The sequence below is a fragment of the Protobothrops mucrosquamatus genome, unplaced genomic scaffold, assembly GCF_001527695.2.
Source record: "Protobothrops mucrosquamatus isolate PMUCROS unplaced genomic scaffold, P.Mucros_1.0 scaffold_177, whole genome shotgun sequence".
NCBI lineage: Eukaryota > Metazoa > Chordata > Lepidosauria > Squamata > Viperidae > Protobothrops > Protobothrops mucrosquamatus.
The window spans coordinates 2,832,507-2,847,902 of NW_015386253.1; the positions used below are offsets into that span (position 1 = coordinate 2,832,507).

Sequence of the window (15,396 nt, forward strand, 5' to 3'; positions counted from 1 at the left end):
TTAAAAGTGCCAAGTTTGAAGACCCCTGAGCTAGCTGGTAGTGGTGCATATTAATAAACATGGTTAAATTCATCATACATTTGTCAGTGCAAAGGGAAAGTGATTCAGCAAAGGAACAGCCACCGAAGAAATTAAAACTGGTACTTTTTTACTTTTTTTTCTACAGTTTATAATATTTTATTAGATTATAGAATAAAATACAAAAATACAAAAGCAAATAGTAGGACACAGTGGGGAGGAAAAAGGGGGGAAAGTGAGGGGGAGAAGGGAAAAAAACAGACTTCCTCTGTTGCACTAGAAGAAAGCATTAACACTGAACCTCAAATTTTACTTTTCCATAATATTATTTCTATAACAACAAATAAATCTAATCAGTAAAACCCAAAATTCCTCCCCCCCTTTTTTAGTCATCAAGTTTTTGACACCTTGCTAAGCACTGGTGATACTCAAATATTGTCATGTCCTAAAAGTGGTATAATCTGTGAAAAGGTTGAAAAATACTGATCTAGATCATAGTTGTCTCAAAGGTGCTTTTTCAAAAGGCAACTGGACTGTTTTTTTCCTTTTGAATGACTGATGAAGCTTCTTGATTGAGAAATGGAACATTTTATTCTTTCTCAAGGAAAAACCTTTGAGACAGTCTGTAAATTATTAAATTTGCCATGCTGCATGATGTGTTTTACATATATGGAATGGTTCTTCTTAAATTTAGTTAAATTTCTATTATTACTATTAGTTTGCCATTGCTACCTGTTTTCCAAGTTTCCAAGAATTCCTTATCAGATATTATCAGAAATGTTTCCTTTTTCCATCAGTGAGCATAATTTATTCTTGCTCCTGTGATCATATATCTCATTAAATTATTATATTTCTTAATATTTTTCTGAAATATTCCTAATAAAAAAGTTGTTTCATTTTAATTTTAACATTTTCTGCATTGTCCACTGGATGTATTTCTGGTATTTTTGTACATGTCCACCACATGTGGTAAGAAGTTTTTTCTACTTCCTGACATCTGCAATACCTATATCCATTATTGTATGATTTATCTACCTTAGATATTATTGATGGAGTAATATACCATGTGAAATAATGCTTCAATACCTACAAACTACATTTTACAGACTCTCTTACCTCAGTGACTGCTATGAATTTACTCACCAATCAGGAAATTCCTGTAGTCATCTCAGCAAAATCAGAGTTTGAAGGCTGCCTTGATTTTAAAATAGGTTAGTAAAATAGACCATCACTATTATTTTTATTTCAGTTTAATTTATATTAAAACTAACTATCTTTGACTACACCACTTGAAAGAGAAGTAAAGATCTACTTGACATAGTTATCATTATAGTTAGCACATTTAGATTTTGAAGACATCAGGAGATCATTAGTTTTAGTCCTGGCTTAGGCATGAAGGTCAGCTGGGTGGCTTTGGGCCAGTCACTCTTTGTAAGCACAATCCATTTCATGGGAGTTGGGTTATTGTAGAAAAAATACAAAGAAGAAGGAGTATTAGGTATATTTGCCACTTTGAGTTATTTATAAAAGTAATAATTCTTGGAATGTACAGTATAGATAAAAATAAGACAAATAATTTCATATAATATATATTTGATTCTTGTAAAGTTATGTTTATATGTAACTTTTGTGCATACACAAAAATCTTAGTTTAAAGAAAGTGAAGGCACTTTGAATTTGAAGACTGAAGGCTTAAAGAAATAGAGAATCACGATTTCAGGAGAATAGAAGTAGTCACCAGAGCATATAATTACTATCATTAGATAAACTCTTAATATGAAAGCTACTTTTGTATATTCACACAAAAGTGGAAATCATGTTGAAAATTTGTTTTAAGATAAATTTTTCTTTCCAGGAATCCCTTGCATTTGTCCAGATGATGCTGAAGTTGCTAAAAAATTGGGCCTTGCTTTTGCTGAAGTAATTGAAACACTTCCAGATGGCTCAGAGAAACTGATAAACTCTGGAGAGGTTGGTATTTTAGTGTGAGTTTCTGCTTTATCTCCCAATTCTTCCATGCTGCCTGTAAATAATTTGAGCATACTATTCCTCTCCATATTGTACTGTACTGTAATATATCAGGCACTTTTTAAAACTTGCAGAATACAATAATAAATGAAAATAATTTAAAGGCAATCTGTATAGGCCAGGGGCAGGCAACCTTACCTCTTTTATGACTCGTGAACTTCAACTCCCAGAATTTCTGAGCCAGCATGGCTCAGTATGGAAACCTCTCCCTTTTCCCTCAGCATAGCTGGCTCAGGAATTCTGGGAGTTGAAGTCCACGAGTCATAAAAGAGCCAAGGTTGCCTACCCCTGGTATAGGCTATGTTAAATTATTCAGATTACATAGCTTCCAAATTATGCAATGTCTTTATGCTTCATTTAGCATCAAAATAAGCTATGGAGAGAAAAACCAGGAATTATCTGAACAAGCCACAATTACCTGCAGCAATGGCTCTAAGCTGTTTAATGTTCATGACATGCTGCTGCCTTAAATAAGCACTGGTTTTTAGATGGATTCAGGATAGATCCACAATTGTGCTAGTAAAGTAAATTTTATTTTGACCCAGAATATGAAAAGCTCAACTCCCTTCAGCTGCCAGACCCTACAAATGTAACACAGTTGGCCGTTCTGTCAGTGATGGAGTATTAAGCAGCATACATTTTTTTTAAAAATACAGGCATTTATTTTTCATTGCCATGGTAAAAAGCTTAACAAGTGTGTTAACTCAAAACAAATGTTGCCAGAGCTACAGTATGAGGTAAGATGTATCAAATTTTGTAAAAAAAAAAAAAGCATATTTACTATACAGAACTTCAGAAAATTTCTATGTTTACTACTAAGGTACATATTAAAATTGGAAGCCGACAGTTCTTTGGTTTTTAACTTTCCTTTGAGATAGAAAAATCTTCCCTCTGTCCTTTAATTAATTAAAATAAATTCCATCTGTTACTGTATACAAAATTAATTCAGTTGTGCTCACACTACCATGAATAATTGAATATACACTTATTCATGATAGTATGTACTTTATTTTTAATTAGATTATTTACTTGAAGTAGTTTGTTACAAAAATGTGATTGTTGAGTAAAGCAGCACATCTTTTGTTTTTGTTTTTTGTAAAACAGTTTACAGGTATGACTAGAGAAAAGGCATTAAATGCGATCATTCAGCAAACCAAAAATAAAAACATAGGAGGATTCCTAACAAGTAATAAACTAAAAGATTGGCTGATCTCACGCCAGCGTTACTGGGGCACCCCTATTCCAATTATTCATTGTCAGAATTGTGGCACCGTTCCTGTACCTTATGAGGACTTACCTGTGCAATTGCCCAGCATTATTTCCTTTAAGGAAAAAGAGGTCTCACCTTTACTTTCCATTTCACAATGGGTTAATTGCCCATGTCCAAGGTGAGTATGTTTTCTGTATATTTAATATTTTAATGTTTACATTCAAGTTGGTCCTTCATATTATGCACAACCTTTTAGGTTTTATGTCATTTTCATGGTGCTGAATATTTAATGGTTTTTAAAAAATATTCTGCCCTGAATTAGAATTAAAAATTTTCACATTATTAATTAGTTCAGCTCACTTAAAAATAAACTAATGTTTACACATTACATCTTTGAACCATAGTTTGTCTAGGAGGAAATTGTTAACTATTGTACTGTTTTTGTATTTTGGGAGATTAAGCAGCTGCTAAAAAAAATAAAGAAGAAATCTATTTTTAGAGTCTAAGTAAGATCGATTACTACCTTTTTTATTATTTTTACATTAGAAATTAAGGAACTGCATTCATTCATTTGCAGCAAGATATTACAAACACACTTTTCTTTTACATTGTCTAATATATATATATATATTTGCTGTATTTACTCTTCAAACATAGGAACTTAAAAGCTATTGCTTTGTGTTTTAAAAGACTGTCTCTGCATTAGAAAATGTTAATGCATGAGTTGCCTTATATTTTTGTAATCAGTCTGAGACCTACTGCTGCTCTGTATAAAGGGGATTTGAATTAGAAAGGGATTTTATACAGGCCACATTTAAAATTCTTGTTTGTTTGGTCTGCAAGAATATAATTCAGATTCAGAACATTACATATTCATTGAGGAAATTAAATCTGTACTCTTTAAGGGCATGAGGTTGGTGAGTGGAAAAGACCCAGATTCCTTGGTAGACTATTTCTTCATCATGTGTATTATGGAACACTGCTCTCAGCAAAGCTGACATGATGAATTTGTTATTATTAGGCTGCCTTGCCAGAGCTGTAAGTGATCTGAAACCATTCATACTTCAGAACACAGAGGCAGTAAACCTGTCACTTTCTCTCTATAGTTCAAAGAGGTTCTGAATAAATTCCTTCTGGTAATAAGGCTTACCTCTGTATTGTAACGCCTCACAGCTCATTCTTTACTCTTGCTATTGCAAGGAGCATTCAAGATAAAAAGTGAAGTTCAGACACTGGCAATCTTGAGAAATTCTTATTTCTTTAGGGTCATTAGCAGTCTTCCTCTAAAAACATAGCTAATGTAAAAATGTTATTGGGCAATCTAGACCATAGCAATTCTCTGTTACAGAAGAGGATTAATCAGTGCTTAACTTGAAAAACACTCTTGCCTCTTATCTAAAATCGTACATTCTTTTTTATAATTTTCTTTATTACATTAATTGATATATCGAAGTGGTATAGTTAATCCAGTCAGTAAGCAGAGTAAAAACAAAATATTTTTTTCTTTTAATAGTGATGTGCTGTTTTTTTAACCTGCATCAGCCATGTTATATCCAACTATTGATCAAGCCATAAGTTCTAAGATTTAGGTGTTGGCATTCTCCTTCTTCCTGTTAATAGAATTTTCTCCACAGAGTATGCTGTGATTCAGCATTCAGTGAAGTTCAGCATTAGGGAATTATGTGTTCAGCCCTTGTGAAGTCTGGAATATGAAGGTGTGAAAGGGGGAAAGAGAAAGAGAGAATTATTTGTTCAAGACCAGGAATAAGCTTCCTGATGCATCTAATTTTTGTGGCTGCAATAACATAATTTTCTTGCTACTGGGCATGCTAATTGGAAATCATGGAATAATTCAGTGTTGCCTATCCTTTGCAATAAAAGGGATGGCTCCATATTAATTTAGCTGTACTTAGTTCCCGTTAAAAACCCAGTGGCAGCTGATGCTTCTTTAATACTAAGATAATAGTGACAAGATGATTAATGGAGAGATTGTTTGAGATTATCAAGACAAAATTAATTGATTATTAATGCTCTACATGGCAGTGGTCTCAACAGGCAGAGAGAGCAAGAGGTAGAATAAATCCTAAGCCCAGTACAAAGATTTTTTTTAAATGGGAAGTCTATCCTGTCTGGACTATTGTAATGTGCTCTGCATTGGGCTACTCTTGAAGAGTATCCAAAAGTTTCAGTTGAGTTAGAATTCAGCAGTCTGAACACTTTTGCTTAAACTTAGACTTGTGCATGTGTCACCTCTTTTGCGGGAGCTGCATTTGCTGCCAATCTGCTTCCAGGTGCAGGTTACCATCTTTAAAACTTTACATGACTTGGAGCCAGGCTATTTGAAGGACCCTCTCTCACCCTTTATATCTACCCAGCCCATCAGGATGGGAAGGCAGGGTATGTTGCAGATCGCATCTGTTAGGGTTGCACATTTGGTGGGACCACAAGAAAGGACCTGCTTGGTAGTGATGCCTTCTCTGTGGAATATCATTCCCCCAGATGTACGAATGGCTTCCACCCTTGTTGCTTTTCCAAAAGGCCCTGAAGACATGGTTTTGTCAATGGTCCACAAGCAGGAGATGCAGCTGATTAAGTGGTTGATCTGATTATGATACTGCTGCCATGTGGATACAAGAATGTGGATCTTATGGTTTTTATACAGATTTTTGATGTTGTAAGCGCCCAAAATCACCTGTGGGTGGTTGGGCAGCTATATAAATTTGTTTAATAAATAAAATAAAATAAAATAAAATAAATGGTAATATGGGAATCCATTCTTTTCTTAATCAAAATAGGAATATTATTGAATACTTTTTAGTTTCTGATTTCCTCAGTAAGGACCTAAGGATTTTACATCTCATTAGATCGCCATTTGCTTATATTAGCATAATAGATGGTGAAGAGAGAACGGTAGTCCGTATGTATTTTCTCCCATCTTAAAAAACAGACCCCCTTCCCCTCTCCTACTCCCTTTTATCTTAATAGATCCTTACAAATATCAATTATAATTTATTATCAGATGTAAGAAGCCTGCAAGGAGAGAAACTGACACAATGGATACATTTGTTGATTCAGCTTGGTATTATTTAAGGTACACTGATCCTCACAATACAGAAAAGTAAGTACTTTGAATATTTTTCATTTTACACTTATATATAGTTCTATAGGCTCATTAGTCTTTTTATAGCCCAGGTGGAAGGTTCTCCTCTAGCTAATATTTCTATTACTTGTCTTCAACTTATGCCAAGCATAGTTAAAAAAATGATTCTTCTAAGAGAATCTCTTGTGAGTTATTGGCTTCACTGCAGATACAGAATATAAAAAGATTAGCCTTTGATTGCTTTAAATGTCATAGGGTACTCTCTTACCTGTTGTGGACCTCTTCCCTCTTGGAAGGATATATATTGTCAAAACTTTCCAGATTTTCGACAGCTACTTTAGGATAAAAAGTGTTTTGGATACAACTTATTTAAATTCAGAAGAGATAATATTACAAATATATTTAACTTATTTGAAATAAAAATAGAGTTGAATGAGATTTGCAAACAAGTTATCATCTGCCAAGTTTCCCAGAAATAGACAGACAGACAGACAGACAGCAATATTATGCTAGAGAAGATATTCAAGATAATGGATAGAAGTGTTCTTTAGTAAGAAATCTTCAGTGGAGTGATAAAAATTATCAAAGCAAATGAAAAACAGTTTAAAGCTTTTTTTGGATTGGTATCATTTAAAGATTGCAGCATATAATGTGTGTGAGATGAACAGGAAGCACAGGTGGAAGGATTAGGAACCTCCAGCATTTTCCAAGCCAGCTTCCCATACCACAATCTGCTACATCTCAAAGAATCCATCAGTGGTTAATGAAAAAAGGGAATCATAGAACAATCCTCTAACTTGTTATTTCAGGAAATTTCCCTTGAAACACCATTACTGAAGAACCCTAGAAAAACGTTAGTAAAATTATTAGAAACTAGAGCTATTCATCGTGAAACTAGAGCCTCATCTATTTCCATATTCTATTTTCCTTATACAGCAAGATTAAAGAGAAACACGGCATTGTGTAGCTGTGTTGCCTGAATGTGTTGTATCAAATTTCAGATGGCTAAAGATGCTTTAGGAGAGTTCAAATTTTTACCTTTTTTGTAAGAGCAATATTGATTTGAATATCTTCCAAATCTATCCTTATCTCCCCAGTTTCCTCTGACATAACTTGGATTCAGTACTTGTTCTTAATCCATCATTTATTTCTACATTGGAGACTACTTTTTCTATAATTGAAATGATTTTGCGTTAATATTTTATTAATCCTGATTTATAGTTTGTGTGCGTGTGTGTCTAATTCTGAACAAATTTTTGCCTTGCAACCAGTTAGTACTTTTAAAGTCATATTCCTATGTATTAAATGACTACTTCTATAAATATTCTTATCCTGAAAGAACTGCTTGATCACCTGCCAAAAGCACAGACCTGGATAACTCCTACAGAGCTGTTTGACATCCTTTACCATTGTTCAAGGCCACATACACAATGTGACTTAAAAAGGAAGTACTATCTTTTGAGTTGTGGCCACTGAATGTTCAGAATAGATTTTGTTGTGATATAATATATTCTTGTTGCCCCCTAATGGCAGTCTCAAATTAACAACACCCTTTAAATCAGGATAATAATGTTTTAGTGACTATTATGATTTGAGGTGATTCTAACATTCTTTAATAATTTTTATTTTTTAATTTTTTCCCTATTAGGCCTTTTGATAAAGATTTGGCTGATTACTGGATGCCTGTAGATTTGTACATTGGAGGAAAGGAGCATGCAGTCTTGCATTTGTATTTTGCCAGGTTTTTCAGTCATTTTTGTCATAATCAGAACATGACTAAACACAAGTAAGTGGCATGGCTAGGCCAAATTCAGTCTTATAGTATCTCTGGCTTTATTCATATGCAACTCTCAAAGAAGGCTAGATATGCATGTAAAAGTATGTTCATGTGTACATGTGCCTACAAACATGCTTGAGTACACAATACATACATGCGTGCACACCTAATAAATTATTGCCCACTTTCCCACAGATGAATGCAAGTCTAGTAATTGTCAGTTGGATTCAACAATATACTTAATACTTTTAATGTATTCAAGAGAGAATCAAAAGATGTCTGTTTTTCTCCTCCAAAATATTTGTCCAACATCTACTATTGTCAGTTATCCATAAATATTATTAATATTAAAAAGATTCATATATATGTATAAAGCTCTGGTGGTACAGTCAAGGGAATTAACTATGAGATATGAGCTTAATACATTGGATTTAATGTATACGCAATCTATTGAACACTAGACCCATGAGGATAATAATAATAATAATAATAATTTAATTTATATACCGCCCTTCTCCTGTAGGACTCAGGGCGGTGCACAGCATATTAAAACAGATACAAACAAAATACATCAAAAAACAAAAAAACCCCATAAAACCAAATTAAAAGCCAAATATTGGAAGCTGTGTGTCAATTAAAATTTTCTTAAAATCATCCCTACCTAAAATCCTCCCTAGGTCAGGCCCGCTTGCTGGAAAAGCCATGTCTTGAGGGCGCGGCGGAAAGTAAGGAGATCCGGAATCATCCGGATCTCGGGGGGTAGTTCGTTCCAGAGGGTGGGGGCATACAGTGGTGACAAAGGCAAACTAAGAAAATCTGGAAGAGAGGGATATGCATTCCTGATTCATAGAATGTAGTAATGAAGAAAAGTATATAGTCTAATCTGGCCACAATATCATACTTTTGTTAATGTTAGACTAGGCTGGGAAGATGCCACTCAGACATTAAGCTTTTGAGCTATTCAGTGACTCTGATCTCAGTCTACCTCCCATCAAATGCACAATATAAATTCTCTCTCTTCCTCCCTCCCCCCCTCCCCCCTCTCTCTGTGGGTTTGTGTGTGTGTCTGAGAGAGAGAGAGAGATAATAAAATTGACATATGGAAATAAGAAGGGCATGAAATCAGAGGTTAAGAAGTGAAGCAGAGATTACCCATTGTGTCAAAATGCTTTCTCCTTCACTGCATTTACACAATTTGTTTATTAATGGATTTCCTCCTCATTCTTCAGCATGAAGAGCTCTAAGGATAGCTAATGTACAATCTTGTTTTAAAAAAGTCTTAAACCAAGGGTTTACTGTCTAAAGATATCATCTGGAGAAAGACGTGAAAAAAGGGGGGGGGAGCAGTGATACTAGTGCCTTTGTTTTGGCCCAATCATATTTTGTTTCTTTTATGTTATATCTATTATTATTTTATTATTATTTTTATTATTATTTATTTAACTTATATGCCGCCCTTCTCCCCATGGGACTCAGGGCGGCTCACAGCATGTTAAAACAATATAAAACATTTCCCCTATAAAAGCCAATTAAAAACCAAATATTTATAGCTGTGTCTTATTAAAATCATTAAAATTGTCCCTATTTAAAATTCACCCTAGGTCAGTCCCGCTTGCTGAAAAAGCCATGTCTTGAGGGCGCGGCGGAAGGTTAGGAGATCCGGAATCGTCCGGATCTCGGGGGGTAGTTCGTTCCAGAGGGTGGGGGCACCCACAGAGAAGGCCCTCCCCCTGGGGGTCGCCAGCCGACATTGCTTGGCCGACGGCACCCTGAGGAGGCCCGCTCTGTGGGAGCGTACCGGTATGTGGGAGGGAATCTGTGGCAGAAGGCGGTCTCGGAGGTATCCAGGTCCTATGCCATGGAGTGCTTTAAAGGTGGTAACTAACACCTTAAAGCGCACCCGGAAGGCCACTGGCAACCAGTGCAGCTCGCGCAGCAGCGGCGTTACATGGGAGCGACGCGTCGCTCCCAACACCGCCCGCGCGGCCGCATTCTGGACCAGTTGAAGCCTCCGGATGCTCCTCATGGGGAGCCCCATGTATAGAGCATTACAGTAGTCCAGTATAGATGGTAAGTCCACATTTTTAAAATGGAAATCACCTAAGGAGCCCAGTGAGTTCCCTTTGTAACCATCTCCCTCTTCTTTGTCTTAATGGGAAAGCTTTTGGTTAACTGTTCTGATCTAGGATTAAAGTGGGAGATTTCCATTCCTCTTTAACAATAAAAATCTATATCTTTATTTATACATTTATATATGTATATGTAGAATATATCATCTGTACGTTCATTTTTCTTTTGTTTTCTTTGTTTTTTTTCTTTAAATTCAAGTAATTTAAACTCAAGTAATTTCCTTACTCAGGAGAACAAGCAAAAAAGGGGCCCCACTGAGTTACTATGCTAGTAAAGGATAGACAGTGATACAAAATTAACTATTTAAAAAAATAATAGGAGTCCAGGATTGTGCTAAAGTATATAAGATAACTAAAATTGAAAGCAAACTTCTCCATTAAATTAATTGCCAAGCAGTTAGCTTGTAGTTTTTCCTATCACCAGGAGAGGGAGCTCTAATTGTAATATCATCAATAACTGCTAACGAATGGAACAATAAATGAAAGTAGACTAGGAAGTAGAGTTTCTAATAATTCAGTATCGCCTGTTTCCAGATTTTCATACATTTAAAAGCACTCTATTTAAGTTGTTTGTTCATTAGTTCCTCTTCTTCATCTTTACAAACAAGAATTTGTATTTACTTCCATAGATGGTAAAATAATTTGACCTTTCTCAAGTAGCAATTTCTGCAGGCAAACACAAACTGAAAACTTAGCTTGAATCAACAAGGGAATATATGTGAATCTGCACTATATAATAAAAAATAAAACATTCCCTAAAAAATTAACTCTAAGTTGGAAGCTTATCTTACTTATTTATTTGCATCCCACTCTTATTATTTTTACAAATAACTCAAGGCAACAAATGTATCCAAGACACCCTTCCTCCACCTATTTTCTCCACAATCACAACCCTGTGAGGTAGGTTGGACTAAGGGAGACTGGCCCCAAGTCACCCAGCTGGCTTTCTTGGCTAATGCCCTTGAGCTCACTGTTTCTTGTTTTCTAACCTAGTACCTTAACTGCTAGACCAAACTGGCGATCTAAGCTTACCTATGTAACCCTACCTTAAGTTGACTTCTCCATGTCTAGTAAAGTTTGGAAATTTTAGATAGATTGATTTTGAATGGCAAAATATCCTTGTGTATAAAAAAGAAGTCCTGTCCTTTTGCTATTTATCAATTTCACCAATTATGACTATTTACTTTGGAAAATTGTACTGTATTATTGTGTGTATTATTTTATGTTATGTTCTTTTACTAAAATCACCCAGCTGCATATGTTTATCTACCTAAGAATGTAACTGCCTTCGATATCTTGCAGAACGGCTTGCACTCTAGCATTCAACTGCTAACTTATCTGTTTCTTGAACTGGACAGCAAGAAGTGAAGTATAATCTGAATTAAGGATATCTGATTAAAAGAGTTCTTGGGGACAGCATTGACATCCAAGTCTGAATTTGGTATCTGCCCAGCTTTCATGACTGGTCTTGAATCCTTCGTGCTGTTCAGAATTGAGATTATCCAACAGGGAACACTTACTATCTAAAGATTGGGCAGACCACTTCCTGTGTAACAAGATGGCTAAGAAATATGGAAATTGCAGAACAAAAGACCTGCAGGGCACCAAGTTAGGAAAGGCTAGATAGTGTACATCTTCATAGTTCCCTCATTGAATAGCTCCTAATTTTATTATACTTTTGCATTCATGTTTCTAATCATTAGTCAATGAGTTATATTACCTTTCTCTGATTCCCCAGTTTAAAATCCTTCAAATATATTGATGTACAGTTAACTTTGGAAAGCCCCAAATCTCCGTTCATTATATGCTTGTTGTGATATTCCACTATTAAAATTATGTAAATAGAATATTCTTGAAATGTATCTTGACCATTTCAACATTTTTCTGTCCTTAGAGAACCTTTTCATAAGCTCTTAGTTCAAGGACTAATCAAGAATCAAACATTCAAGCTACCAAAAACGGGCCAGTATTTGAAAAGAGAAGAAATTGATTTTTCTGGTAAGTGAGGCTTAGCAATGTGCATAGTGTTTTGCACGGGCCTGGGCCTGAATTGAAACATTCATGTTTGGTATTTGAGACTCTTTTGCTTTGGGTAGAAGGCAGCCAAAAGCATTGCTGACAGAGGGTCTGGTGTGATATGCCATGCTGGGATGTTGGTAGTAGCTGAGAAAGAGGGTAGATCCTGAGAAGAAAGTGTATTTTGGACTTTGGCAGAAACTAACAGGGAGAGAAGGGAAGATGAAAATGTCAGTGGTAGTTCAGTTGGATATTTTTGCTGGGAATTTCTATGCAGAGGCTGAAAGTGAAGAGGCAATGTGTATGAGCCTTGCCCTACTTGCCTGTCTGGATTTTGTTTTGTCTGAAATCTGAAACTAGCAAAGTAGTCTGCTGAACCATAGCTGATCTGAAATGGTTCAGCAGGATCTCTGTGATATAATGGTTTGCTCCAAGTTTGACACAAACAGTTTCTCCATTTCATGACATCTCTAGTGATGTTGCTACAGGGTATGATATCATTCTAGATGCAGTGAGTATAAAAAAAAATCTATACACTCCTGTTAAAATGCCAGATTTTTGAAATCTAAAAAAAACTGATCAAGATAAATCACCAGAATTTTTCAGGGGGGGAAATAAAAATAAAAAACCTTTAATAATGGGGTTGCATAAATGTGCATATCTTTCTATAAATAGGGATGTAACTTTCTTCAGAATTAACCAATTATATTCGACTTGATGTTAAATAGTAGTCAGTACACACTTCCTAATTAAATGATTCTGATCAAGCCCATGTAAAGTTTAGCTATTCTAATAGGATTTTTCTGACATTTATTCAGTTGCCTCTTGCAGCAAAAACTATGGCCTACAAATAGTATACAAAGTATCAAAGGGATCTCATTCCTGGAAGGTATCCATCAGGAGAAGAAAAATTTTCAAGGCATTGGATATACCATTGAACACAATGAAGACAGTCATTAATATGTGGAGAAAATGTGGTAGAACAGTGACATTTCTAACAAATGAATGTCCCTCCAAAACTGATGAAAAAAACAAGAAAACTGGTTCTAGAGACTGTCAAGAGGCCTATAGCAACTTTAAAAGAGAGTCTGGAATTTTTGACAAGAATGGTTATGTACTGCATGTGACAACAATTTCCCTTATTCTTCATATGTCTGGGCTGTGAAATATGGTGGCAAGACAGAAGCTTTTTCTTACAAGAAAAACATCCAAACCCAACCACATTTTGCAAAAACTCATGTCTGACAAAAGCATGTGGGAAAATGTATTATAGTGTGATGAGATCAAGGTTGAACTTTTTGGCCATAATTCCAAAAAGTGTGTTTGACACAAAAACAGCGCTTCACAACACCAAAAGTACACCATACCCACAGTGAAGCAAGATGGCGGCAACATTATGCTTTGTGGCTGCTTTTCTTCAACTGGAACTGGGGCTTCAGTGAAGATGGAAGGAATTACGGACAGTTCCAAATATCAATTAATTTTGGCACAAAACCTTCAGGCCTCTAATATGCTGGAGATGAAGAGGAATTTCACCTTTCAACATGTCAACCAGCCAAAGCATACCCCTAAATTAATACAAGAATGAATTTACCAGAAATACATCAAAGTTTTTGGAAAGCCGAGTCAGAACCTGGATCTGAATTCAATTGAAAATCTGTGGGGTAAGCTGAAGAGGGCTGTGCCCTTGCAATCTGACAGATTTGAAGCACTTTTGCATGAAAAATAGGCAGAAAGCCTATTTTCCCAAAGCCAGATGTGCCATACTAATAGGCTCCTACCCCCAAAAAAACATTATTATTATTATTATTATTGTTGTTGTTGTTGTTGTTATTATTATTATTATTATTATTATTATTATTATTATTATTATTATTATTATTATTATTATTATTATGAAGGAAGAGGAGGAAGAGACCTTGTAGGTCAGTGATGGCGAACCTTTTAGAGACTGAGTGCCCAAACTGTAACCCAAAACCCACTTATGCATCGTCGGGTGCCAGGTGGGTCTGGCCTGTTGGGTGGGCGTGGCCCATTGGCTGGGCGTGGCTGCGGTGGTAACAGCAGACTGGGTGGGACTAAAAAGTTCAATCAATCAATTCCAACTTTGCAAGATCTTTTTTTTCCCGCGAGAAGTTGAAATTGATTGATTGATTGAACTTTTTTTTTTTGCACACGGCGGCGGAGGCCTAAAGCGAAAAGGTTTTATAAAACCCAGCTGAAGGCCTAGGACTGGGGCGACGGTGCGCGTGCCCACAGAGAGGGCTCTGAGTGCCGCCTCTGGCACCCGTGCCATAGGTTCGCCACCACTGTTGTAGGTCATCTAGTCCAACCCCCTGCTCAGGCAGGAAACCCTATACCATTTCAGATAATGGCTGTCCAGTCTTTTCTTAAAAACTACCAGTGTTGGAGCATTTACCGCTTCTGGTGAATTGTTAATTGTTCTGTCAGGAAGTTGCTCCTTAGTTCTAGGTTGCTTCTCTCCTTGATTAGTTTCCATCCGTTACTTCTTGTCCTGCCTTCAGGCGCCTTGGAGAATGTCTTGACTCCCTCTTCTTTGTGGCAGCCCCTGAGATATTGGAACACTGCTATCATGTCCCCCCTCATCCTTCTCTTCATTAAACTAGACATACCCAATTCCAGCAACCGTTCCTTATATGTTTTAGCCCCCAGTCCTCTAATCATCTTTGTTGCTCTTCTCTGTACTCTTTCTAGAGTCTCAACATCTTTTTTACATCGTGGTGACCAAAACTGGAAGTAGTATTCCAAGTGTGGCCTTACCAAGGCATTGTAAAGTGGTATTAACACTTCACGTGATCTTGCTTCTATCCCTGTGTTAATGCAGCCTAGCACTGTGTTGGCTTTTTTGGCAGCTGCAGCACACTGCTGGCTCATATTTGAGTGATTGTCCACTAGGATTCCAAGATCCCTCTCACAGTTACTACTATTGAGCAAGGTACCCCCATACTATACCTGTACATTTGGTTTTTCTTGCCTAAATGTATAACCTTACTTTTTTCACCATTGAATTTCATTTTGTTAGATAGCGCCCAGTGTTCAAGTCTGTCCAGATCCTTCTGTATCTTAAGCCTATCTTCTGGAGTGTTGGCTATTCCTG

The 15,396-nt window shown here is 36.2% G+C and overlaps 1 protein-coding gene across 1 annotated transcript in view; it reads left to right on the top strand.

The window, feature by feature from the left end:
* LARS2 (leucyl-tRNA synthetase 2, mitochondrial) overlaps positions 1–15,396 on the top strand; it is a 92,714-nt gene that overhangs the window by 49,356 nt on the left and 27,962 nt on the right. Inside the window, exons 10-15 of the mRNA XM_015822945.1 lie at positions 1,125–1,229; positions 1,874–1,989; positions 3,151–3,434; positions 6,276–6,374; positions 8,005–8,142; positions 12,157–12,260. Coding sequence (XP_015678431.1) covers positions 1,125–1,229; positions 1,874–1,989; positions 3,151–3,434; positions 6,276–6,374; positions 8,005–8,142; positions 12,157–12,260 — 846 coding nt within the window. The remainder of the gene's footprint in view (positions 1–1,124; positions 1,230–1,873; positions 1,990–3,150; positions 3,435–6,275; positions 6,375–8,004; positions 8,143–12,156; positions 12,261–15,396) is intronic.